This window comes from Pelodiscus sinensis, chromosome 21, assembly GCF_052426305.1.
Source record: "Pelodiscus sinensis isolate ZL-2025 chromosome 21, ASM5242630v1, whole genome shotgun sequence".
NCBI classification, from domain to species: domain Eukaryota; kingdom Metazoa; phylum Chordata; order Testudines; family Trionychidae; genus Pelodiscus; species Pelodiscus sinensis.
The window spans coordinates 25,174,788-25,201,423 of NC_143072.1; the positions used below are offsets into that span (position 1 = coordinate 25,174,788).

The 26,636-nt window shown below is 63.6% G+C and overlaps 1 protein-coding gene across 1 annotated transcript; it reads right to left on the bottom strand.

Moving 5' to 3' along the window:
• Positions 1-38: 38 nt before the first annotated feature.
• On the bottom strand, positions 39-19,887 carry ADORA2B (adenosine A2b receptor). The gene is made up of 2 exons (XM_075904357.2): positions 19,273-19,887; positions 39-5,792 (listed from the first exon to the last, which is right to left on the bottom strand). The coding sequence occupies exons 1-2, from the start codon at positions 19,632-19,634 to the stop codon at positions 5,120-5,122; spliced, it is 1,035 nt and encodes a 344-aa protein (XP_075760472.1). The 5' UTR covers positions 19,635-19,887; the 3' UTR covers positions 39-5,119.
• Between the last annotated feature and the right edge of the window lie 6,749 nt (positions 19,888-26,636).

Genomic DNA, 26,636 nt, shown 5'->3' on the forward strand with positions numbered 1-26,636 from the left:
GGGTGGGGCTCCGAACACAGAAACAGCAGCTTCCTTGGCCCTCCCTAATACTTCCCTAGCGCGGGGTTGGTCTCAGGCCAGGTCTACACTAAAGGGGAAACGTTGACGCCAGATACGCTGCTCCAGCCACGTTAATTCCGTAGCTGGAGTTGAAGAATTGTAAATCGTGTTTTGGCGCCGTCCGCGCAGCGGGAGGTCAACAGGAGCACACGCCCCCGTCGATTTCCCTTACTCCTCCTAGGAGCAGGACGGCTGGCACTGCTGGGAGCGACCTCTTCACTAGACCCGCTAACGTGAATGCCGGAAGATCGACTGCAGCAGCGTCACTCGTCGCTGTAGTCTACGCAATCCCTTAGAGTAGCTTCCCTCCCCCGTCTCTGGGGGGCTGGCCTTTTACTCGTGCGCCCGTCCAGACCCAGCCGGGCTACTGAGGGTGACCCCACAGGTAGAAACTTGTCGTTGCTACTGAGTTAGTCACATACCTGTCCCGGGGGAGGGGGAATGTGGATGCAGCCCTGCCGGGGAGGTTTTTTATATCACAAGCTTTAATGTCCCGGGGCATCAAATCGCGCCAAGAGCTGTAACTCAGAGAATCAGTCTCGTTTCACGCCAACGGGGCCTGTTCTGGAACACGGCCGAGACATAGTTGCCCCCGGTGTGTGGCCTGTCTGCATTTGCCTGTGCTTTTTGGTCTGCCGTTAAGCCTGCAGTCACCGGACAGTAGGCGCGTGTGTGTACCATGCGCATACTTCACACGCGGTGTCATTATTTGTAGAACGGACTCAGCTGGGAAGGGCTTTTGGTGGCTGTGATGTAAACGCCTACCCCTTCGGTTTTTTGATGCCTCTGCTCAGCCAGTGTCGTTAAGCTAATTAAGCACATATGCAATAACTCTAATTACTTATTTGTCATTGTCGTCAGTGACAAGACAATGGCCACTACTTAGGTAACGAAGGATTCGAGCAGGGCAGCGCCTGTGACCCCTCCACCCAACCGGGAGCTCCTCAGCTTACGCCCAAACGCTGCTGGCAATTAGCAGGCAGGTAAAACCTTTCTCCTGCCCTGCAGACGTGGTCACTGCTCTGTTCCTGCACTCGGCCTGGGCACAGCCATGTGCAGGAGAGCAACCCAACGCTCCCCTGCGGCATTCGCAGCGCCTTGTTACGCTGCCCAAAGGGAGCAGGTGGCGGGAGCTGGCGGCTGCCCCAGCGTGTTAGGAACAAGAGGGCCCGTGCTAGCGAGCGCCCCAGCCGGGGCCAGCCAGAGCGACCGAACTGTAGCATGCGCTGCTATCCAGCCAAGCGTGTGTTTGTTCAAGGACGCCGCTTACCCGGCGCTGCCGCTGCGCCCAGCGCGCAACAGTGCCAGGGTGTGGTTGTGCCATGCAAAGGGCGGGGTGTGCTAGCAGGGACCGTTAGACTTACAAATGGCCACGGGGGGTAGTAGGTGCCCCAGCCCCAGCATGCAGCTGCTGGCCGGCAGCACAGCCCCTGTCACCTTGCCAAGACACTGGTGGGCAGCCAGGCAGTGCTGGGTAAGTCGTGGGGGTCTGCGTGTGCGGCTGAGTGGGGGTATCGCTCTCACTTGGGCTAGCGCACGGCCTTGGTGACTGCAGCGGTTGGCCAGACTTGCGGGTACTGCGAGCTGCCGGCTGGGGCAGGTGTGGCCGTGCCCTGAGGGCAAAGCCAGGGTCCCACTGTCTGGCCCTGCCAGCCAGAGCCAGCGGTGCAGCCGGGCGCGTGGGCTCTGCTGGGGGACTAGGCCCGGCGGCTCCGCTCGCTGCCCTCGAAACTGTTCCTGCTGCTGGGTGGCCAGCCCGGGGTACTCAGGCAGGAGCTGCCCCTGGCGCCAGGGTTCACCTGGGGCGGGGTCCTGCTACCGCCCAAGGAGCTGGGCTATGGCCAGCGAGCTGCCTTGCGCGGGGGGGTCCCCGGGGCCCGCTCGCCCAGGGGTTAGGGCGTAGACGCGGGTCGCTGCTACCTGTGGCGCAGAGACCAGGCGGGCCCCAGTGCCCCACTGCCATGCAACAGGCCGGGCTCAGGCCGTTGCTTTGTGCCCCCGGGGGTGGGGGAGTCGGGTGCCCGTCCCACTGGGCCTCCCGCGAGGGATTTGAGCCCCGTCTCCCGGCCTCGCCCACGCTCTCAGGGGGGCTGGCCGGCTCCTGCCCACCAGCTGCGTGAAGTGGGGCCTAAGCTGCTGGCCAAGCACTGGGGCGTGGGGGATGTGGGGCGGGGCTGGGGGGGCTCTGGCCTCCCTCCTTAGCCCCGGCTGCTTTAATTAACGACTAACCAAAGCAGCTACAGCAGCGAGCGGCCCCGAGGGCCTGGTGTGTGGCTGGAGCCCGTGCTGGGGCCAGAGGCCTGAGAGCAGAGCGTTCCCCCCCCCCTTATATCTGCATGGTGAACCCCTCCAGCCGCACCCCCGGCACTAGGGCTGCCCGTCTCCCAGGCCACTGCCCACGCCCGCCCCCTTCTGCGGACGCCCAGGGGCTCAACCAGGGAGCTGCCCTCGCTGAGCCAGGCCCTGGCAGGGCCTCCCGGTGCACGTCCCTTAGCAGGCCCAGTCAGGCGCCCCCAGTGAGGCCCAGCCGCTGCCCCCGGAACGGCTCCCTCGGGCCAGGCTGAGCCCCCTGAGAGGGGGGAGGGAGGGACTCACCTGAGGGAGCCCCCAAAGCATGGGGCTGCAGCCCTGCCCCGGCCTGGTGACTATGGAGCAGCTTTCGCAGGGCCCCGCGCACGAGCCGCCGACAGGCGTCAGACAGGAGCAGCCTACCCCGCGCCCCCTCCTCAGGCCCCCCAGGGGACTTGCCCCAGGCTCACCCCATGGTGGAGCAGCCTCGGCTCCCCCGCCCCGGGCAGGTCTCGGGGGCACCAGGCAGGTACCAGCAGGCTCGCAGGTAACCAAGGCCAGAAGCAGGGGCCTGCTGCAGCTCACAGGGACCAAGGGGCCGAGTGCTGTAAGAGGCACGGCTCAGCACCCCTGCCCCAGGCGGCTGCCTGGCTGGGGGGGGGGGGGGGGCCTTTGAGGGCCCAGTCTTGGTGCCCAACTCTCTTCTGCTCCAGCAGAGGGAAGCGACGCTCCCAACCCAGCTCGGGGGCTCACCCCGGGGCGCTGACGCTTTTCTAGGCTTGCAGGAGCCCACCCAGAACAGCCGGGGTTGACGCACATTGTACGACATGGTGCAACCACCCTCATCCTGTCACATGGCTACAGGCGTCTGGGGACCGGCCCAGAGCAGCTCCCCGGGGTGCTGCCTCTCCCAGCCCGCCCCAGTGCGAGCGCAGTCGGGAACACACGTGCCTGCCCAGTTAGGCCAAACTTAAACCGTCCCCACGTTCCAGGCCCCTGTGACACAGCAGGGACAGAGCCGCGGCCGTGTCCCTCTGTCCGTCCCGCACTTGGCTGCTGGGGCGGCCTCGTGTGCAACCCCCCGGTGCAGGACGGGCCCAAAGAAACAGCACGGCGCAGGCTGGGTTCGGTGTAACGTTACGTATTTGTTCTGTCTGTAAATAACAACGTTCCTGTAACTACAGCGTCCAGGTAACAGGTGGAGCAGCCTGGCCACACCCGGCTGGCCGGAGCGCACGGGCTGCGGGACGCCAGCCGCTGCCGCCCAGCCTGGCTCGGGCCTGGGACTTGGCCGCACGTCTTGCGACACCTGCAGCCGCCCGCGTCTGTCAAACAACTTTGTCGCTACGTGACGCGAGCCCAGCGGAGCGGGAAACGGGGCCCCCCCACACCCGGAACGGGAGGGCGTCTGGCCCCGCCGCAGGTTCCAAACGGAGCTGTAGTGACGCCTGCCTGCAGCGGAGCCGTTCCTTGCTCCACTGGGGCCCTGCATCTCACCTGCTGTGAAGGAGGCTGTGGGGGGGGCTGCCTGTTCCCTTCCCTCGTTAAGAGGAGCCAGGCGATGAGCCCGTAGCGAGGCTGAGCACAGCTGGGCCCTGCTGAGAAGCCAGGAAGTGGTCACAGGTGCTGGGAAGTTGCAGCAAAAGGCGCAAGGCCCGGGCTGGTGACGTTAACCCGCGAGGGGCTGGCTGCAGGAACAGGCTGGTTGGAGCCCAGCGGGGCCCTGGGGTAACGAGCTCGGGCAGCCCCCTTGGACTCACAAGCTGGGATACGGTGAGGGGTGGCTACCCCTGCCCCCTGCGTCCTCTGCCACGGCTGGTCCGCGTGGCCCCTGGCCGGCCCCAGCCCCACCCCGTCACAGCAACTGCCCCCCGGGCAGGGCAGAGGCCTAGTGTCAAATGGGAGGGAACATCTCCCCTTCCCCTTAGTGCAGCATCAGTGCAGTGGAACCAGGACTGGCCCCAGACTTATTAAGTAACATTTACCAGGGCCCCAGGCCCCCGGTGCCTGCAGGCCCTGGCAGGAGAGGGCTTCAGCTGCCACCCTCCCGCCCAACGCCCGCCGGCTGAGAAAGGCCCCTGCACTCGGGAGGCCTGGCCCTGGCCACACCAGCAGCGCTTGGTGCGTTGGGGGGCTGGAGCTGTTCTCTCCGGGAGCTGGGCTTCCGGCCAACCAGGGGCTGATGGAAAGGGGGGAGCTGAGGATCGTGTGGCTCCCCGCCCCCCAGCAGGATGCCCGTTTAGGAACGAGGCCAGAGCCCCATTCACCTCCCTTGTTTTCCCATTAACATACCCCCCCCCCCCATGCCTTCTGGGGCACGGCTCCCCTTTTACCCCAGCAGCTGGGCTGCGCACGATTATTTCCCATGGGAGAATACAAGCCGCATCAAACAATTGATGGAAAAATAGGCCATACACCAAAGTGGCATCACGTAGGTAGAAACGAAAAATCCTTCTGACCGAGCCAAAAATAAAGTAAGTTCCAAAAACGCCCACGAGTCCACAAGAGCCCCGGGGCTCAGGAAACCTACCCCAGGCTGCAGGGTTTCCTCATCCAACCTCTGCTCCTGAAGAAACCTCACTCCAGGCACCAGCTCGCCCTAAGGCAAGGTCGGCCCCAGCCCGGTTCTTCCCCTACGAGGCACTAGGTTAAAAAAATAAAATACAAAACGACAGCTGTACAAATATAGTGTCACTCATCCAGCCCCGGGCCAGTGTCCAGCCAGGCCCAGGGCGGGGGGGGGGGGTGGCCAGGTGGGGGCCAGGCCTGGTCAGATGCACACGGGCACGGAGGTGATGTTGCTGACGGACAGGTGCCGGCTCGGCGTGCCGGGGCCTCGGGGGAAGTCGTCCGTCTTACAGAGGACGTACTTGGCCAGGATCTTGCGGAAGGCGCAGCGGAAGTCCTGGATCTTGTAGGCGTAGATGACGGGGTTGATGACCGAGTTGGCGTGGGACAGGAGAATGGCCGTTTTCATCACCCACTCGGGCTTCTGGGTGGCGAAGTCCTGGTGGAAGTAGGTGATGCAGTTGAGGATGTGCAGGGGCAGCCAGCAGAAGGCGAAGAGGCCGACGATGATGGCCAGAGACTTGGCCGCGTTGACCTCCCTCTGGAGGGTGGTCCGGGACTTCCCCATCAGCTCCATCTTCCGCAGCTGCTTGCAGGCCACTGTGAAGATCTTGACGTAGATGCCCAGCATGATGGCCAGGGGGAGGAGCACGCAGCCGAAGAAGTTGAAGTAGACCATGTAGCTCATGGTGACCACGTTCTCGAAGAGGCACGTGATCGGGCAGCTCGGCTGGCTCGTCCCCGTGGTGGAATTGGTGCATTTGATGCTGGCCATGTTCCAGCCCATCAGCGGGGTGAGGCCGATCCCAAAGGACAGGACCCAGAGCACGGCGATGAGCCATCTCGCCCGCTTCCCTGTCACCAGGCTCTTGTATCTGCACCGCGGGAACAAAAGCCAAGTCAGTGCAGGACACGGGAGCGGAGGGAGCCCCAGACACGACTGCCCCCCCCCGGGAAAGCCCCACCGCTGGGCAGACCAAAGCGGAATTTTTTTAAGCCCTTGAGTGATTTGGGAGCCTCAGTTCAACCCCTTTGCAGGAGCAAGGGCTCAGCTCCCCACGCCAGCCGGGAAAACCATCAGACCTGTGGGGGGCTCTGCTGGGTAGCCACACTCTCCAGGCCCAGCCTGGTTTCCATTGCTAGGGACGACATCTGGGGACGTCCCAGCGTCTGGGGACAGCGTCACAGCCCCCCGCCCCCCGTTTCCTGAAGCCAGGGGCAGGCGCGTGGCCCAGGGGACGTGGGCAGCACCAGGCCGCCGCAGTCCCACAGAGCAGCTGGTCACACGGGCACACCCGGCTGGGTTAACAGCGCTAGCAGGGACCAGCCACGGGTTGTGCAGCCTCTGCCAGTGCCTTGGGTCTGTTCCCAGTGGCGCCCCCGCCGCTCGGAGAGCCGTGGCCACCGTGCAGCAGTCCCACCTCCGGCTGGCACGGAGACAAAGCCCCACGCGCAGCCGGGGGGCACCAGCCCCCCTCGCTTCCAGGGGGAATTTGACTCAAATCCCACAAGGCGCCAGTCGTCACCCCTCTCGGCCCGGCCCTGCGCTCGGAAGGGGTAACGGGGCCGCCTCAGCGAATGGAACGATCCCGCAGTGATGAGCTGGGTCGTTCCGTCTCTCGCGGGCTCGCTCGTCCCCACGCCACTCGCAGGACACCGCACAGGAGACACGAGCCCGGTTAAGGCCTCCCCTCCCCATGCGGCTCAGGGCGTGATCCTGGCCGCGGGACATACGGGGTCACCGTGTGGCTCAGGCTCTCGGCCCCCAGCCTGTGCCAACCCAGACTGCTCGCAACGCCACGCGCCAGCGTCCCCGCACTGCCCAGTCATGGGGCCTCCTGGCGTGGAAGTGGTGGGAAGGATGCAAACGACAAACCCCAACCAGCGGGCTCCTCGGATGCCCGGCCCCACTGCAGCCCACACTGGGCCCTTGGGAGACTGGGCGCCCAAAATCTGGGACTTTCCCTGCGCTGCCAGGGAGGCTCGTGTGAGCTCCCGCTAGGCCCTCGGGTGCTGCGCCGCCGCTCCCCCCGCTGCCGGCACAGGGCTCTGGGCACCTCCGGGAGGGGTTTTGCAGCTGAGCCCCCTTTCAAAGCGCGTCAGCCCCTGATGCTGGGCGAGCTCAGGCGGGCAGCGGAGGCGGGGCTGCCGCACTGGGTCAGCCTAGCGAGCAGTCACCAGGGAAGTGAGGCCGGGTTAGCTGCTCCTGTAGGTGCGCTCGGCTGCCCGGCCCAGCTCCAGGAGCGTAGGCACCTTGGCCGGTCCCAAATCGGACACTCACCAGCCCCCCCACCCCCCGGGTGCCTGTTTTTACCCAGCCCCAAGCCCCGCTGGCTGCGGAGCGGCGCAGAACCCGCACCCACAGCCAGGCCCTGAGGCAGGATTCCCACGCCAGGCAGGGAAAGGCCCACCTTGCCGGATTCCAGCCCCCTGCCCATCCCGCAAACAGAGCCCAACCCGCCTGGGAGCTCCCTAAGCTCCTGCCCACACATGGGGGGGGAGGAGGAGGCCTTTACCCCACCTTAGTCCTGCCTGGAGGCCAGATCCCATTAAAACCCAGACCGGAAGCGGCGCGATCAGAGCCGCACTGGGGAAGCTGCGTTTGGCGGCGTGGGAGCGGGGGCCTAAGGCGAGGAACAGTCGAGAGGCCGGGGACAGTGAAGCTGCCTTCAGACCTCCCCCCACGCAAGGGGCCCGGTTGCTTTGCTCTTGTTTACACTGGACTCCTCTCCCCGCCCTCCGGACGGGAAACGTGCAGGCCTGCGGCCGGCTGGCGAGGCGGGGGAGGGACGGGGCCGCGTTCCCACAGAACTGCAGCTGTGCACGCTGCATGTGAACCGCACGGGAGCAAGAGCCGCGCCGCCCCAGCTGTCCTGCCACGCGGGTCAGCTACAAACCGCCAGGAACCGGCCCCGGCACCCGGCTACGCCAGGGTCTCTCGGGCGGCCGGCGCGCAAGCAGGACTCTGAGCTACAGGCCAGGTGGCACAGCCACACCCCCGGGCTCCTTTCTCCTCGCCAGCCTGCCCACGCCCCCAGGCAGACCCAGGCCAGGAATAGCCCCCGCTCGAGGGCCGTCTACCGGGGCCTGGATTAGCTGCCTGGGAACTCCAGCGCTCAAGGCAGATTAAAAGAGAGCGACCCTGCAGCGCCACGTCGGCATCCTTCCGCGGGAGGGACGCGGGCAGCACAGCTCCTTGCTGCTCTGGTCCCGTTGCTGCAGCTGACTCGCTCCCAGCCGGTGTCCCCCTGGGCCCCGGCCCCACGGGCGGCGCGAGAGGAACGGGGCTTGGAGCCGCACCGGGCAGAGGAGGCTGCGTAACAAAGCGGACGCAGCCCATCGATCCAAGGGCCTCGGAACGGCGCGAGTCACGGAGCCGCTGACCGACATGCTGCTTCTGGCGGGGCAGGGTTAAGCCCCCGGACTCCACCCTGCAGGGGTGTGTAACCTGTGGAGGTCGGGGAGAGGGGCAGGCTGGGCCCACCACAGACAGGGGCCGCCCTGGCCGTCCAACGGAGCAGCCCCTGCCTGCAGTGGGTCCCACGGGGCTGGAGCAGCCTCCTTCCTGGGGCGGGCAGGGAGCTGCTCCAGGCCCTACCAGTTAACTGGAACCAGCAGGCCTCACCCACGAAGGGCCAGGCTGACCCCTTTACCCCCCTCACCCGACTCCGGCTCCGTATCTCTTTGAATACCCTCGTTGGCCAGCGTTCCAGATCCTCACAGGTGCCTGGCTCAGGCCCCCGGGGCTCACATCCCCCGGCGGACGTGCCGTAGCGCCACCGGCTCCAGGGGAAGTTGAACACGCAATGGTTAAGGACAAGCCAAGATCAGGACAGAGGCGCTTTCTTCCTTTCAAAGCCGTCAGCAGCAGCCCGTTGCCCGGGAACAGCCCTGAGCACACACAACCCTACAACAACAAACCAGCATCGATGCACAACGGGGGGGGGGGGGGGGGGAACTGTTGGGAGGGAGGTTTCTTCTGAGAACTGAAAAGGGTGAAGGGGGTGGGGCGGCCCCGAGCTTTGGAAACGCCTTGGACAGGTTCCCAGCAAACCCCCTTCTCTTGGAGGTTGGCTGCTGGGCCGCAGGGAACCGGTCAAGTACGTTTAGGCGAGGTCTAGCCTCCAGGGCTTTCCCGGGTCGCTTTCTCCGATCGCGTTTGCGGAAGAGGCTTTCCCACCATTTGGTCCAGTCTAGACGGGGCCACATGGCGGAAAAGCCTCTTTCGGCGGAGCCCTTGCGCCTCGTGAAACGAGATATTCAGGGCTCCCCGAAAGGGCACGTCTGCTCTTCTGCAAAAAAAAAAAAAAAAGCTTCCTTGCATGCGGCAGTTTCCTGGGATACCTCTGGCATCCTGCGAAAACCCCAGAGTCTAGACGGAGCCTCACTGACCGAATGCGGCTCAAATCACCTGCAGCAAATATTGAAACTAGCCGATGGCTCTGCCGAGACATAACGAGAGTGGTTGCAGTGCAAGTACCTGCTTGCGGTGGGTGATTTATTGCCGTGAAACCAGCTGGCTCCTTTTCCACAGGTGGGTTTAATGATCAATTCGGAAGCTCCAGAGCTCGGCTGCTGTTCAATGACATGACGCGTTGCTGGCCACGTCACCGGGCCTCCAGGCCCCGCTCTGCTTCGGCCTGAACCGGTAACGGCACCTCTCACCCCGCTGCTGCCATCTTTGCGACAGGGCCTGGTTTGGCAAAGAGACCAGCTTCTCCTCTGCGGGCGCCTGCATCACCCAGGGCAGGAGGACAGAAGCACCAGGGCTGTGTCTTGACTGGCCAGTTTTTCCCGGAAAAATCAGCCGCTTTTCCGGAAAAACTGGCCAGCTGTCTACATTGGCCGCTTGAATTTCCGCAAAAGCACCGACTTCCTGCTGTCTGAAATCAGTGCTTCTTGCAAAAATACTATGCTGCTCCCGTTCAGGCAAAAGTCCCTTTTGCACAAAAGGGCCAGTGTAGACAGCTCAGATTTGTTTTGCGCAAAAAAGCCCCGATTGCGAAAATGGCGATCGGGGCTTTTTTGCGCAAAAGTGCGTCTAGATTGGCCACAGACTCTTTTCCGCAAATGCTTTTAACGGAAAACTTTTCCATTAAAAGCATTTGCGGAAAATCCTGCCAGTGTAGACGTAGCCCAGGAGTTTGTTTCACTAGCCACGCCCCGGTTAAATGGCCCTGGGTTCACATGGGCGAACCCCAAGGGCCCACAGGGGCACCACATAGGAGCTTGTATCCCGGCACAGCCCGCGAGGCCCTGCCCACGGCGCCCAGCCGTGCCCCGAGCACGTCTGCCGAGCGCGTCACACTGAGGTTGGTGGAGGCGGAGCCAGCGCCAGCCCGATGTTGCCAACTCCCCGTCCGGCGTCACCGGCTGAGCTGCCAAACGCAAGGGCGTTGCCGGGCCAGCTGGCTGGGCTGCTCGGGCACTTTGCACGGCAGGAGCGTGGATTATTTCTGCAGCTGCAGCACCTCACAGGCCCAGGCGCAGGACGGGCAGAGAGCAGGGAGAGAGGCTGAAAGGTGACTGGACCAGCGCCCCCAGGTCTCTGACTTAGCATCCCTGTGATCCAGCCTGTCACCCCATCCTCCGCACCCACACACACAGGGCTCAACAGCCACCTTGCCGTGCAACCAGCAGCAAGTCGCTCAGCCTCTGTGCCTCAGTTTCCCCTTCTGGAAAATTCTCTCGCAGCAGTGAATATGGCTGGGGGAGAGGCGGGAGGAAACAGACCATGTTTACCAGGCCCAGGCACGGGCTGGCACTTGCGTGTCTGAAACTGTGACGTGCTTAGAGCCGGTGACTGGGTCTTCTGCCTTGAGCCTTGGCCAGGAACAGTTTCCGCTGGGGAAGGAGGGTTCCCAAAAGCCCAGCAGCCTCTGTCCCGAGAGCCAGAGGCCACAGAGCTGGGATGGCCTCACCGGGGCGGGCGTCAGAGGCCACGTCCTTGCTTCAAACCCTCACCTGGTTTTTCGGACACAGCCCAGCTTGAGTAGGGTTAAATGTTTCACCCCCAGGTCTCGGACAGACGCCTCTGGGCACATCGCTCACCGTGGGGACAGCACCGCCCCTTCCCCCAGCTCCCGCTTTGACCATTGGGTTGTCCCAGGACTCAGGAAGGGAACGGCCTCCTGGCCCTACAGGTGTTGCCAAGCCCACGTCTACCCTAGAAACCTTTGCCACTACAGCAGGGAGATTTGGTTTTCCCTGCCATCTGCACTGGCAGAGCCCTGGCATAAATAACCTAAGAACGGCTGCGCTGGGTCAGACCAAAGGTCCATCTGGCCCAGTGCCCTGTCTGCCACCAGTGGCCAATGCCTGGTGCCCCAGAGAGAACAGAACAAGGAATCACCAAGTGATCCATCCCGTCACCCATTCCCAGCCTCTGACACACACAGGCCAGGGACACCATCCCTACCCAGCCTGGCTAACAGCCATTGATGGACTGTCATCCATGAATTTATCTGCTCTGTTTTGAACTCTGTTAAAATCCTGGCCTTTACAACATCCTGCAGCGAGGAGTTCCACAGGTTGGCTGTGCATTGCAGTTATAGCAGCAGCCGTCTTTTTTTTCTGGTCTTGCTCACTGACCCAGTAGAACCACAACCACTCGGTGCCAGTACTGCTGTGCCTGCCCCAGCAGGGTTTGCCTTTTCGAGTGGAAACCTGGCCTGCCCCGAGGCCCAGCCCACGCCCCTGGACGCTGCCGGTGGAAACTGCTGCTTTCCAGCATGGCACAAGGAGTCTGCACTGCAGCCGGGACACCAATTGCTACCCACTGAATCCCCGGTGGGGCGAGACCTCGGCCGGAGCCGTTCCAGCCGGACAAGCGGAGAGCAAGTCACAGCCGTCTCAGGGCGCCTGGCGAAGTGGCACTGGGCAGCACCGCGCTCTCGCGGCTCAGCGGAGACAGCCGGGATGGAAGACAGACCCTGGAGTCAAACTCCTCCCCAGCCCTGGGGGATCTGCCCAAGAGCTGGGCTCTTTCACTCGCTCCTTTGCCAGCCTGGAGCCCCTATTTTCCTGCCTGTCCTCAACCCTGATCCTGCTGGATGGGCATGCACCCCCCCGCTGGCCCGGCCACCGCACGCCCCGCTGCTCGGCTACAGATGGGGACGGCCGAGGCGTGGCCGCCAGAGAGAGGCGTCCTCCAAGTCTCTGGCACAGCAGAACCAGGGCAGCTGGCCCATCAGTCAGCTTCCCCCGTCAGCAGCCTGCTCAGCTGGTTTGCTCCAACTACAGGGCTCAGCATGGACGCCTCTCCCGGCTTGCCCCAGGGCGCCCTGGGAAACCCCTCAACCGGCCTTTCCTAGTCCAACATTTTAATTCCGTCAGGACGGGCAACTTGGGGAGGCGGGGGGAGTCAAACCCTTTTTCCCCCCCTTTAAACGGGAAACAAACCAGAAGGAGAGCATGGGGAAGTGCCGTCTAGTGGTCGGAGCAGACCCAGGAAGTGCCGATCCTGGCTCTACTCCCAGCTCCGCCTCTAAGGCCACGTTACGCGTGGGGGAGCGATCCCCTTGCTCTGCCCCGTGGGGGGAGAGGCCTGAGGCGCCCAGGCCCTTGGGTGGCAGGTGCCGTCGGCATGTGAAGTATCGGCACAAAGACCCACCTCCCCAGGCGGCATCACCTGGAGCAGCTGCAAGACTCTACCCATTAAACCCTCCTGCCCAGCCCTTCCCCCATTCTAGTGCCCCTGGGCAAGGGCCGTGCGGCCACGGTGGCTACTGGCGGGGGAAGGGGGGTGCCCAGAGCGCTGGAAGCCAGAGCCGGGAGGGGGAGCTCTCGTTCACCTGGGGCAGCATCCAGGTAGGATTCCCGCCGAGGGCTCCCCTCAACACGCCAGAGCGGGCCCTGCGGGTGGCGCTTTGCCCCGGCCCCCACCGCCGGCTGGGCGGGCGCAGGACCTGGGGCCAGATCCCGCGTCCTTTCCCCCGGTGCCGCTCAGTCTGGGCCAGCGGCAAGGCCACTCGCCCGGCAAGCGTCAGCCTCACGTGGCAGGGTCGCCCACACGCCAGGGAGTCACCGCGGGGGGGAGAGGAAAGCAGCTGGGGCCTCGTCCGCCTGCGGGGTCACGAAGCTGGGACCATTCCGAGCGAGGGTACAAAGCCGAGACTCCGGCGCCATCACCGGGCTCCCGAAACGGGGCTTTAAGGAACACCTGATGCCACAGGACTTGGGATTCCCCCCTCCCAAGAGTTGGCCGCACAGGGAGGCCGGGACGCCTGGTCACCGGGGGCGGGTTGTAACTGGCTGTTCAGCCGCTGGTGAGCTGGACGTGGCCTGTTGCCGGGGGAGGCCGGGACTCGCGGAGGCCGGGGGCCCTATGTTCCTGGGCACCAGGCTCCCTGCTGGGCTGCAAACAGCCAGGGGAGGCGTCTTCCCTCCAGCGGAGCCCATGCAAGGGAAGCAGGAAAGCGAAGGCCAAGGGAAGAAAGGGGGGTCTCGGCCGGGGGGGGCTGCAGGGAAGCGGGTGTTCAGTTGTGGTTTAGGGCAGGACAGGAGCAACAAACAGAAAACCTCCCCGGCCTGCTCTGACCGTACGAGGACCCTGCCTCCCGGAGCAAGAGAGAGAGTGGCTGAGCTTGTCCGAGACTCCAGGGCTGGGAGCGGTGAGAACAGAGGGGCTAGGAACATCTACAAGCCTCCATGTCGCTGTGCTCCTTGTTGCCAGCTGACGCCACCACAGGCCGACTGTAGGCGCCCAAAGCAGGGAGTTCATCTCAGTCCAAAACCCGGCAGCAGCAAGCAAAGAACTCCCCTCTCGCTCCACGGATCCTGCTGTTTCAAAGGAGCAGCCCTTAGCTAGGAGCAGTACGGGAACTAGGATACACAGTGAGCTGTTTGAGTCCATCCTGCAGGGGGCAGTGCAGCGCCTACCCACACGCCATTCAGCATCAGGCACCCCACGGCCCTCTCCAGCTAAGCTAGGGGAAGACCAGTGGACGACCGATGATCCAGTCTCCCTGCCAGGGACGATCTCATCAACCAGCATGTTAAAACCTCCCAAGAGGTCTCAGCTGGTAAACAGGGAGATGGCAACATTCGCCGACTCAACACTACTCCCGGCGGGTAAGTCCAGGCAGACTGCTAAGAGCGACAAAAGAAGCCATCAAAATGGGGGGGAGGGCAGGAAACGAGATGGCAGACGGCGTTCGATGGGGAGACATTTATTTCGTATTTTATTTAAAATATTTCGACCCCGCCCCTCTATTTAAAATAGTGGAGGCAGCTTACACAATTTTTAAAAACGCAATAAATAATGTATATAAAGTAAAACACAAGGCATCAAAGTGTGTGGGGGGGGGGAAGAGGGGAGAGATTAAAACCTGCTAAAACACCTCCAGAGGAGGGACACACATCAATAAAAGCGCGCGTCAAAAGGGTGGCGCTGGCCTGGTGCCAAAACAGTGCCAAGTTGGCGCCAGGGAAACGTCCCATCGGAGAGAATTCCAGGCCTCGGGGCAAAGGAAAAAGAGATGACTCAGCAGGGCTATGACCGAGGTCTATAAAAGCAGCATTGGTGGCGCGACAGTGGAGAAGGAAGTGCTATTTACTCCTCAGAATACAGGAACTATGGGGTCACCACATAAAATTAATAGGCATCCAGTTTAAAAATGAACAAAAAGGAGCATTTCTTCACACAACACACAGTCAACCTGTGGAACTCCTTGCCAGAGGATGCTGTGAAGGCCAAGACTATAACAGGGTTCAAAAGAGAACTGGATACATTCATGCAGGACAGGGCCACCAATGGCTATTAGCCAGGATGTGCAGGGATGGCGTTAGTCTCTGTTTTGCCAGGCTTGGAATGGGCAACTTGATGATTTCCGGTTCTGTTCCCTCCCTCTGGGGCACCTGGCGCTGGCCACTGTGGGCAGACAGGACTGGGCTGAATGGGCCTTTGCTCTGACCCAGTCTGGCCGTTCTGACTCTTGGCTACCCACAAACAGCAGGCATGTGCCCGATGCAGCCTATACAGAGCACCGACCGGCATCCTGTACGGCCTAATGACACCTAGGTGGGCGCAGCTCAGCAGCTGGAGTCTCCCTGCATGCCACTGGGCGGGGGGAGCCCTTGGAGCCAGGTATCACCCTCCCATGCCTAGATCAGCGCTAGCCCAGCCAGCATCAAGCACAGCAGGGCCAGCGGAGCAAGGACGGCGAGCGGCATGTGACCGGGTGCTGCCCGGTGACTCTGATGAGCCCACGGTGACATGGTGGGAGTCGTCCTGGACTCTCACCCGCGCCTGGGATCCAGGGGACCTCCGGGGCGGGGCACGTGGGGCAGAGAACACAGCGGGCCCAGGCGGGTGGCGCTAGGCGGGGGACGGCGTTTGCTGGCGTGCTCCTTTCCATGCACCTGGGGGGTGCGACGCAGCGCGACATCCAGGACAAGCCCCGGGCGGAGGCGGTACGGAGACGTGCTGATCACGTCGGGGGGTTCTGTTCTGCCCAGGGCAGAGCGGCCCAGCTGTGCGCAGCATCGCTGCCTTCTGGAGGAAAGGTGCTTCCTGCACGGCCAGGGCAGAAAGAGGAACAAGCGACGCCCTCCCACCCTGGCAGGCCCGCAGGAAGGGGAAGGACAAAGCCACTTGCCAGAAGCCACGATGCCCGTTTCAGGCAAAGCGCCCGTGCGACGAGCGGCCCTGCCCTTCCCGTGCCACCGAACATGCGGCAGAGCCCGGAGTCCGGGCCGGGAGCTCACCCCGCCCCGGTCGCAGCACCCCCGTGGCGAAGGACACACCAGAGGGGGCTCAGAAGAGCAGCAGGAATGAGGAAGGGGCTGGGGGAGTCTGAGGAGAGGCTGGGCCCGTCGAGAACAGGTGGGAGCGGGATGCGAGCCCGGGAGCGTCTGTTCTCTCCCCTCGGAGCTCGGCAAGGAGTCGGCCGCGCGCCCAGGGTCAGAGGCCCCACGCCGGGAGGGAGACACCGCTCACGGGGCCGGCGATTCGGCCGGCAGCGCCGCGCTCCGGGAAGCCCGCGTGGCCGGGGGCTACAGAGTCACACTGGGCCTGGACGTGGGTGGTCCCCCTGGGCACGGCCAGGAAGGGAGAGGAGCCTGGTCCTTCAGGCCGTGCGCCCAGCTCTGCCAGACACCGGGGGGGACGGTGCAGGCCAGTTCTCACAGCCCGGGATGGCGGGTTCCTGGAGCACAGACAGGAAAGGCCCGAGGCCCAGCTGTCCATTTCCTGTGCGGCGCGGACAGCAGACAAAGGCCCGCGGGTCCTGCTGCTCCGAGGCGGGAGAAACGGGGCCCACACGCTGCTTCCGAGCGCTGGCCGGGGGAAGGGCCGGACCTGGGGCTCCCCTCAGTTACAGAAGCCAGCGCGTCGTTGCGCTAGTGTCTAGACAGCGCCTCCCTCCCCCGAGGCATCTGCCCCCAGGCTGTGGGGTGAGGCAGCTCTTGGGTTTACAGGAGAAGCAAGGCCCCGGGCACTCGGCTCGGTCCCTGCCCCCCGCTCCAAACCCACCGACTCTCCGGCCTTTCCCGAATGCCCGACTCAAACTGTGCCAGATTGCGGGAGCCAAAGTGGCCCGGCCAAAGCCGAGCCAAGCGGCAGTTCACTCCCCCAGCAAGCAGCATCCGCACCACGCCTGGGCCCCACGTGCGCGGGGCTTGGAGGGCAAGGACAAGACACGATCCCAGGAGGAGAGGGAAGAGCCAGCAAAGGGATTCAGGGCGAAGCAGCAGCCAGACAAGCTCCGCCCCAGACAGCTCGGATCACGTTTACGGGAGCTGGGTCCCCCCAGCCCATGTAGTCCTGGGGCTCGGCCACGGGGAGGGGGAGCGGGTGCCCACACCCATAGGACAGCTGCCCACTGTGCCGGGACGAGTTATTTCGCACCCGCCACCGAACCGGGCGACCTTTGGGTTGGGCACCACCCTCTCCCCGGAGATAAAAGGCTTCACAGCTCGCTCCGGCTGCCGGAGCCCGACACTCCCCTGAACGAGCCTGTTCCCCTGCAACTCAACAGCCAACTCTGTTGCCACAACACAGCTCTCCTGCCAGGAACAGGCCCCGGCAGGAGGGCTGCTGGTCCCACCAGGTCGGAGCCACTCAGCCCGGAGCCACCTCCCGGCGCTAGCTCTGGGGATGTCTCCTCGGCCGGATGCCAGTAGCCAAGGCCCAGGGATCGCAGCCCAGAGGTGCAGAAACCCCATCCTTCCCCAAGCCGGAGCTGCATAATAACCCGGCTGGACAGAGACGTGTCGAAAGGACGTTCCCTGTGCTCGGGCATCAGACGTGGTTCCCACCTGCTGCTACGTGCCCGGGATCCAGTCCTCGAATAGCCCCCCAGAAGCCCTGCTCCATGGTGTCCAGTGCCACGTACCCCCCCGCGTTCACCACCTCGCTCTGCACCAGAGGGAGTCACAGTCCACAGACGGCCGGTTACAATGCAAGGCCCTGACTGCAGCATCGCGCGTGCAAGGGGGGGAATTAAACCCGGGGCTAAAAGAGCCTTTTGTAGCAGCTCCCACACGCCAGATCAATTTAGGAAAACACAAAACACTAACTGGAGCAGACACCAAGCCATTATCTGAAGCCAGAAGCCAATTTACTCAGCCCCCCCCCTCCCACGGCTGGCAGGTAAATGATTAGCTGGTTGCAGATGGGATGACAAAGGATTCAAAGGCTGCTAAGTCCTGCAGCCGCAGATCTGTCCCCAGCTACTCCCGCTCTCGCGCCCGCTGTGGAATTTCCACCCCCTTTGCCGAGGACACGGCGCCGCACACGCCACGCTGCAGGTTTCCATCGCTTGTCCAGCACCTGTCGGCTGATTCATTCGCGCCCGGAGCCGCTCGGGCAAGGGGGCGGGAGGAAGCAAGGCTGGGGGCTCTTTTGAAAGTTACTGCTCAGGGCTTGTTCTGCAGAGGAGAACGAGAGGCCAACAAGCAAGCCGAGTCCAGGCAAACGGTGGGCAGCACGCTTTCCCGCGGCGCAGAGCAGGGGCGTGAAGCAGGCACTGCCTTACCAGCATGCTTACCGCGGTGACCGCTTAGCCGGGCCGGGAGGCTGCTCCACACACCCATTGTGCCCCCCCAATACAGAGTATTTGCCGTGTTTCGCCCAGGACGTTCCCACGTCCCAGAACTAGCACGAGACCAATTCCCGCCCGGGGCGATCCCACGTGGGTTCAAGTGGCTCAGCCAGGAGGTAAAAGAGGAAGGAGGGTTAATTTGTGCGGTTTTTGTTTGTGTTATCAAACATCGTGGGGGTTTTCAAAACCAGAACCCACATCATATTCAAACCCTGGGCACCACCCCACCCCTCGGCGGAAGCGCATTTGCTCTGGCTCGGCAGCAGCTGGGGCGAAGGGGGAAAATGTGATTTGCCTATTTCTAGAGCTGGTGTCTCGGGGTGAGGCTCGATGAGGGGACAGAGGGAGATTCCACAGAGGGCCTGACACTTGGGAGGAGCGCCGCGTTCAGCGAGATGCGGTTCAGCATTTCCACCTCCACTTCCTGCCCCTCAAACCCAGGGGCAGGAGCCCTTCTGAAAAGCATAAAAAAACCCAGCCGCCTATTTTGGGCTCAAAGGCAGGTGGGGATTCCGAGCTGGGTGCAGGGTGACAGCCGGGGGGGAGTGAACTTTCCGTCCCAACCTGTAGAGACAGCAAAGGTCAGAGATCACGGCGGAAGCCCTTAGAGAACACAGGCTGAAGCAGGAGGAAGAGGCGGGGGTTGGGTTTACCTGGGAGGTGCTCAGACTCTGCAGGAAGTGGGGGACCTTGTTTGGGTCGGGGGCCACTGACCCACAGAAAAATCAGTTGGGGGCCACACACACGTGAGACGCAAAGGGAGAAGCCCCTGACTGAGAAGTGGGCTGTGCCCACGAGAGCTCGTGAGACCATCTCCATGTTTCGTTGGTCTATAAAGTTTTGTGAGTCTACCAGGCCACTGGCTGGTTTTTTACTTGCTTGTTAAGTTTTTTGAGAGGCAGAAAGACCCTCCCCACGTTCCCCTCACACACCACGGCCTCGGGGCCCAGGCTAGAAGCACCTAGGCAATTAGATTGAGTTGGGGTTGGTCCTGCTTTGGGCAGGCGCTGGACTTGGTGACCTCCTGAGGTCTCTTCCCGTCTTAGGATTAGATAGAGCAACCCCCTCTACCCATGCTGTTTGCCTGCCTGGCCCCAAGCGCCCTAAGATTTCCTGACGAGCTCGGCTCCCATTCAGCGCCCAAAGAAGCGAGGGGATCGTCACAGCAATGGGAACCGAGCAGCCACCTGCGCGTCCGGCCAATGGTCCGGCCAGCCCTGCGCCCTGCCCTCCGACAGCATCTTCACCAGCGCAGCCCTACCCGCAGGCAGCCCCGGTCCCAGCGGGGGGCAGCCCCTCGGCCGGCCCTTACCTGAGCGGGAGGCGGATGGCCAGGTAGCGGTCCATGGCCACGGCCAGCAGGCTGAAGATGGAGCTTTGGGTCAGCACCAGCACGAAGCAGGCGAGGAAGAGGCAGCAGTGGAAGTTGGTGACCAGGCCCACGCTGATGAGGATGGCGAAGGGCACGGCCAGCAGCCCCACGGCCACGTCGGCCACGGCCAGCGACACCAGGATGTAGTTGGTGGCCGTCTTCAGGGGCCCGGTGACGGCCACGGCCCAGCAGACCAGCACGTTGCCGCCGATGGAGAGCACCGCGATGACCAGCTCCAGCACGATGTAGGGGATGTCCATGGCCTCATCTGGCCTAGGTGTCCCCAAGAGGGCCCCGGCCATGGCCAGGCCCGGTCAGCGGTGCCTGGCCCCTGGCTCCGCCGCTGGGGCACGGGCCCCTTGTGGCCCCTGCAAAACATCCGCTGCCCCCCAGGGGGGCCCAGCACCCCCCACGCAGCGGGGCTCGGGGTCTCTGCTGCCCGGGGCCGGCGATCGCTCCCGCGCCGCGCGCTCAGGCGGGGAGCCGGGGCCAAGGCGGCGGGGAGCCGGCAGCTACCGGGGCGGCTCCGGGCGGCAGCTCCCGGGTACAGCGGCTCCTGCGCAGCCCGAGCGCTCGGCCGCGGCTATTTCTGCACATGGGGCCGGCGGGGCGGGGCCGGGCCGGGCCGGGATTGGAGAAGCGCCCGGCCCGGCCCGCCCCCGGGAGCCCCCCCGCCTGGCCCCGGCCCCGGGGGAGGGAAAGTTTGAGCCGCGGGCGGGTGTTCGCAGGTGCCTGGTCTCCGCGGCCCCTGCCCAGCCGGGGACAGACCCGGAGCCGGGCCCCCGGGCGGGGACCCCCGGTCCGGAGCCGGCCTGCCCCAAGCGCGGGGGGACCGGCCCCTCGTACCTCCCGGAGCCTTCCCTGGCAGCGCCGGAGACGCCGCCGCGCCCTCGGTCGCTCCTGGCCCCGGCCGGCCCCGGCCACACGCAGCGCTCCGCGGGGGACGGGACCTGTCGGACCCAAACCCGCCGCGTGGCAGCGGGAAGGTGGCGCGTCCCCCCCCCCCCCCCCCCGGGCAGTTCACAGTCGCTGCTGCCAAAGCCACCGGCCCGCGAACCCGCCCGGGGCGCAGCGAACCCGACGGGGCGTCACTGGGGGGATCGGGGCCGTTTTGCGTTAGGGGCTCAGAGGGACACTTCGCCGCGCCCCGCTCGGACCAGCGGGGGAGCAAGTGGCCGAGAGCCCCGCTCGAATGCGGCCACCGGGCGTTACACCAACCCCTGAAAGCATCCTCCGAAATGTGCGCGGGCAGCTGGACTCCATTGATCCCCCCCCGCCCCTCTAAAATCCAAGTGGGGTTCAGAGAGAACTATCAGCAATAACTACGGCCCTGTCCTGAGCCTCTTGAATCCAAAGTGCTTTACACCCAGGTCCCGAGCCACTGAATCCACCCCAGAAATGCAGCCAGCTCTGGGCTGGAACAGGACAGCAGCTTAGCTCAACAATAGCAAAGGACAAAGTGGAAAGGACTCCTGCATCGTGTGAAACTGCAGAGCCCCAGTTGTGTGTCTCAGGATTAACATGGCATTGGTGAACCGGTTAACGGACTCAGGAGAAGGGCCGGCATGCAGGGGCTTAATGGTCCAGGTGGGTTAATGCTTCCTGGGTAACCATTTGCCATGGTACATCCCCACCTCAGAGTGCTTTGCGGATGGCATGGGGCCCATCCTCGCAGCAGTCCCGAGGCAGGTGAGTCCTGCTCTCTTTACAGACCATACGAGTGGCCAGACTGGGTCAGACAAAGGTCCATCTTGCCCCCGGGCCTGTCTTCGGACAGTGGCCACTACCAGGTGCCCCAGAGGGAGTGAACAGAACAGGGAACCATCAAGTGATCCCTTCCCAGTTGCCCATTTCCAACAAGTAGGCCTGTGGCACCTTAAAGACTCACAACAGTGTATGTGTAAGATCACGAGCTTGCGTGGGCAAAACCCACTCCTTCCAAGGCTAGAGCCACCATTCCTACCCACCCTGGCCAATAAGTATTGATGGACCTGTCCTCCATGAATTTATCTAGCTCTTTTTCGAACCCTGGTAAAGTTCTGGTCTTCGCAACATCCTCAGGCAAGGAGTTCCACAGGTTGGCTGCATGCCGCGGGAACAAAAACTTCCTTTGTTCTAAACCAGATTCAGAGAAGTGACGTATGCCCAACATGCACTGGCAGAGCCGGGGCAAGCACTAGGGACCACCGGGGGTCAGTCTGCGTTACCTTTCTCCACCGCATTTTGGCTGCAGGGCTTGCCTGGCCTTTGCAGTTTTCAGCAAGTGCAGCTGCAGCAGGGAAAACCCTCATGCTGGTGTGGAAACATGGCAAGCTGCATAAGTAAGAGTCCCTTCTGAAACCAGGCCAGGGCCTCAGCGCTGGGGGTCTGCGGGCCCTTGATGCAGCACTGCTGGTGCAAAAACAAGTGTCTAGACAAGGCCTCGGCTGGTCCAGCGAGGTGCTGATGGCGTCTTCTCTCGGCTGCACGGCCCCAGCACCGCGAGTCCTTTCCAATGGACTGATCCGGCCGCAGAAGCGCAGGCTCCCTCCTGTCAGACCTGCAGAAAAGCCATGACCCCCAGCTGTTCTGTGCTGCCCTCCTCCAGGCCCGGGCACGCTGGGATACATTGCCCCGGGTGCTCGAGGCGCGCTGTTGCTGTGAGCGATCTGCCTGCCCGCCACTCCTTGGAGGAAGCAGGCAGCCGAGGGCTGGCCTATTGCCCATCCTTTGACCACTGCCACTCGAAGCTCTGTCTTCAGTGCAGAAGAGCCTCCCAGCAGACACCGGATGCAGCCCAAGCAGCAAGGACCTCACTCCTGGCCTCCTCCCCGGCTCCTGCACGCCGCCCCGCCCCGCTGCACCCCCCGGGCCACGTGTGCAAGGGTGGAGGCAGGCGGGGGCAGCCCCTTCCCTCTGTCTGTGCAGCACCCGGTGCGGCGGGCCCATTGTCCGTGGCTCCTTGGGGCTGTGGACACGCAATAAAACCAGTGAAGCCAACAGTCACCACGGAGCGAGGCCAGGACCCGAGAGGGGCAGGAACAGGGAGGTGGCAGAGCCAGGTTCCTCCGCGCGCCCCCTCTGCCAGGGCAGCTCTTTGGTATCTTTCTTGTCCTGCCGCCCTAGCGGCTGCCAGGGAAGGGCTGGGCGGCCTTACAGGGCCCCTCTCACCCAAGCTGTTTTCTCTGTGCCCAGAGCAGCCTGGACGGAGTGGGGGACTCGTGGGGGGAGGTGCCCATCTCCTCTCAGTGCGGGCAGGAAAATCCAGCTTTGGAACTCAGGGACCATGGGCCAGGGCCACCCTTCCCCCCCGTGCACCTCTGCCCTGGCCCGGAGCAGCGCCGAACCTCCCTTCAGCCCGCAGCCCTTCACAGGGACTGGCCGGGGGCCAATCATGCCTCCTCTGCGCTGGTTCCGGGGCATGGGCACTAGAGTAGGATCCGTGAGCGTAGCCCCCGGCCGGAGCAGGCCCTACAGACCCAGGCTGGATTCGAACCAGGGCTCCTGCTCTGAGTCCCCTGAGCCAGCCAGGGCCCCAGGGACACAGCTTGGCTGGGTTTGTGGGACACCATTGTGGCCCACCCCGCCCCACTCTCCGGCTCGCGAGGTCCAGTGCGGGATTTCACCCAGCTGGAAGCCCGGTGCAACCCCGACTCCATACAGCAGGTGAGGCGCGCACCCGTCTCCCATGAGCAAGCCAGGCCGTGGGCAGGAGAAGGGAGCGTGCCGCCTCCATGGGCGCGCTGGGCCTTGGCACGTCCGTGGCTCCCTCTGGAGCGGCGCCGAAGCCCTCGCCCCGTGGAGGCAAAGGGGAAGGGTAAAGTTCAGAACTTTACTGCTGGGCCGTAGGGCATTTTGCCAGAAGGCTGGGAAAGCGACGCGATTGCAGAGGTAACCGGCAGCACGGCTACCCTGCTCCAGAACCCCCGCAGGGGCAGGGGTATTGCAATGCGGACGGTCTCTCGCCCCGCAGGGCCCTGGGAAAAGGCAGCGTCCCAGAAGGGCTCCAGGCAGATGATAAAACACACAAGCAACTGGTCTGCAGTTCCCCGGCCCACTGGCCTGTTCCGAACGGCTGCCCTCCGGGGCTTTCAATGGCCAGGCTGCTCGGCTCCGAGGGGCACGGCCTGGGGCAGTCGGAGCACTGGAGCTTTTCACAGCTGGCATCAGAAATCAGAGGGAAGCCCAGCAACCCGCCCAGCCAGCGCGGGAACAGAGGGAGGGAGGGAGGGAGCGTGGGCTGCACCCAGCCCGGTGGAATTCTAAGACCAGGGAGAACAGAGCTTCGACTTCGCCCTGCCCTTGGAGAGCCACCCGGCCGCCTCCCGGAGCTGGTCCCGGGCAGCCTCGGGCCAGGCAGGAGGAGCGGTCAGGGCTGGCCTGTACAGCCCCGCCCTGCTACGGCGCAGGAGAGGTGCAAGCAGGGATGTGAATGGCTCACCGGTTGACTGGAAAGAATCCCCCTTACCAGGTGAGCCTTCCTGGGTAGGGTTAATCAGCCGGCCTGGAGCAGCCCCCACCTGCCATGAACAGGGGCTGCACCTGCCTTGTGGGGCCTGCTGGGGGTGAAGGCCTTCCAGCCTGGCCAGAATAGCCCCCGCCCACGGTGGGCCCTGCCCGGTGCGCCACAGGCAGGGGCGCTCAGCCCGGCTGGAGAAGCCCTAGCCCATGGGGGGGGAGGCGCCCTAGCCCATGGGGGGGGCACTCTAGCCCAGCTGTGGCGGGGGGGCACTCTAGCCCAGCTGTGGCGGGGGGGGCACTCTAGCCCAGCTGTGAAGCAACCCCGCCCCCCCAGCCTACCTCCATTTATTTGTTTAACCAATTAACTAACTAAACGAGATTTTACATCCCTAGTTGTGAGGACTCACCCTCAGATCCTGTCCCCGGCCTGGGTGGGGGCAGCTGCTACAGCCAGGTGCCCGAGAGGCGTCCACGGGCAGTTACGCTTCTCAGCCCTGGACGGAGACTGAGCACAAGGCCCCAGCCTGGCCGTTCAGACAATTGGAGGTTGTTTCATTCACAGCTCGAGCGCTTTCCGGGCCAAAACCTCCACAACTTGGTGCCCGTCAGAAAACAAAGCGGCTGGCTGCCTGCCCGCGGAGCGAGCCTCGGAACGGCACTGACCTCCCGCCCCCCAGCAGGAAGAAAGAAGCATTTCTGCCCCTTGCCAAGCCGGGCAGGGAGAATAATTCGCTGGTCCCCGGCCGCCAGCGGGCGTTGAGAGAAGGTGCCAATGGGATTCTCAATGGGCTGCGGAGAGGGGAGTTTGAATGATGTTTGCGGCCCAACAATTGTTTATAATTCGGTTCAAAGTCTGGAGGAGCCAGATCTCAATCGCATCCCTCGCCGGCGGGGCTGGATTGTCTGGGAGTCTCTCCAAGATGGGGCCCAGGCCCTTCAAAGCCAAGGGCTTTTGTCCGAGGGGCCGCCCTTTCCTAACACGCAGGACCAAAAAATGAGAAAAATCACAGAATTTTCTGGCTGTATTGGAGCATCCTCCCCTCCACAGTGTGTGCACACGTCACAGTCGCTAAGGTGCTGAGCTGCATCAAAGCCCCTGAGATGAGGGAGGGCTGTCTGTGCACATGGTAAACCGAGGCAGGGAGGGATGAATTGACATGCCCAACGTCACGGAAGGAGTCGGTGGCAGAGGAGGGGATTGAACTTGGGTCTCCCGAGCAAGCACCCTGGACCAAGCGTCCTCTAACAATTAGTCCCCAGGGCTAGACAGGGGGGCGTGGAGTCACTGGGTTCAAACAGTAAGTGCAGGGCAGACATGCAAAGTCTGGTTCCCTTCGAGGAGGCCAAGCACACTAGGAAGGAGGGGCCGATTGCATCCGTAGCCCACTTGCTGGCTTTACGCTCCAACCTGCTGGAGCCGAGAGCCTCGGCCAGAGACCCTCCGACGGCGAGAGGGGAGATTGTGGCCTACGGTCGGGCAGGTCCGCGAGCAGCACTCCGAGGGGCTACGGCAATACGAACCCTGCGCCGTCACAGAGTGGGTCTTCTCCACCCCAGGCACCCGCACCCAGAAGGGAGCCCTCCTCCAGTGCACCGCCCCCTTCACACTCCAGACCTACTGGCCCTCGCGGAGCATTGGGCCGATGGAGCCCCCGAGCCAGGAGTCCTTAAATGGCCTGTCGTGGCTGGCAGGGGTGAGCTGTTCCCAGCTCCCGGGCTACTTTACACAGCCCCTGGCTCTTCGATCATCACCAGCCCCTTTGCCGGCTTGCGGGTGAAGTCGCCCTTCCTGGGGCTGAGCTGCGCCTGTGGCAGCAGGACACGCGTGGGCCACGGCCGCACACCTCCGTTTGCTTGTGGCTGGCTGCTCAGCGGAGAACCGCCCGGACTGGTTTGTCCTTGTAGGGTCCTTAGGGCTGTGCCGCTCCCTTGGATTCTAGTGTTTGGGAGTCAAATAACCGAGGCATTGGCCTCCAGCCCGGCCGAACCAGGAATAAACACCGCAAGGGCCACCAGGCAGCTAGAAACAGCACTCAGGTGGGGCACGGGGACAGGTGGGCGGAGTCTACTTCAGACCCACCCGCCCCTGGCAGGCGCTGAGCCAACTGGGAAAGATGGTGAGCCAGGGAGCTCCGTCTCCCGGAGAGTGGCTCTGGTGGGAGAGAGGATTTAGGGGGTGGGCTGAGCAGGCTGCAGGGAGGAACCTTAGGAGCAGCCCAAGCTGGGGCAACCATGTGACCAGGCCTTTGTTAATAAAGCCAAGTTCCGGGAAGGGGGTGGCTTTTGGCCTCCCCTCCCGCCGCCCCCTTTCAGCGCTCCCATCTCCGCCTGCTGAAAGCCTCGTGTATGACGGGCGCAAAGCGGAAGCTGTAGCAGGATTTTCTTCGGTGTCGAAAAGCCTCCGGCCTGTCCTGTGACCTGGAGCTCAGGCCAACAATTAGGCACGTGGGGCGCCCATGAGAATCTGGCGCCATTGGCTGCTTGATTCTGAACTGAGTGGGCAGGTCTCATTCCGAAGGCGGCTGTTTCAGGGCTGCCGCCGCCGCCTTGTTTCTCAGCGGCCAGTGGGCTCTAATTTTTCCATCCATGTGCGGAATCAATTTTGTTACAAGCATGCAGGCACGTGTAGATGTGCACCACCGGTAGAAACACAGCTGCCAGCTGAGGGCGCTGTTGGCACTCTGCTAATGGTGGCGTTTGAATCTCTCCTGGGTGGCCGCCTGGCGCAGCCTGGCTAGTGCCTGTCCATACATCTGCATGGGCGCCGCTCTCTCTGGGAGCTTCTCCTGCAGACAGTGCTCAGAGCCCCCAGCCCCTCGCCGGGACCTTCACAACTGCCCTGCAAGGCTGCACGCTGGGGCCAG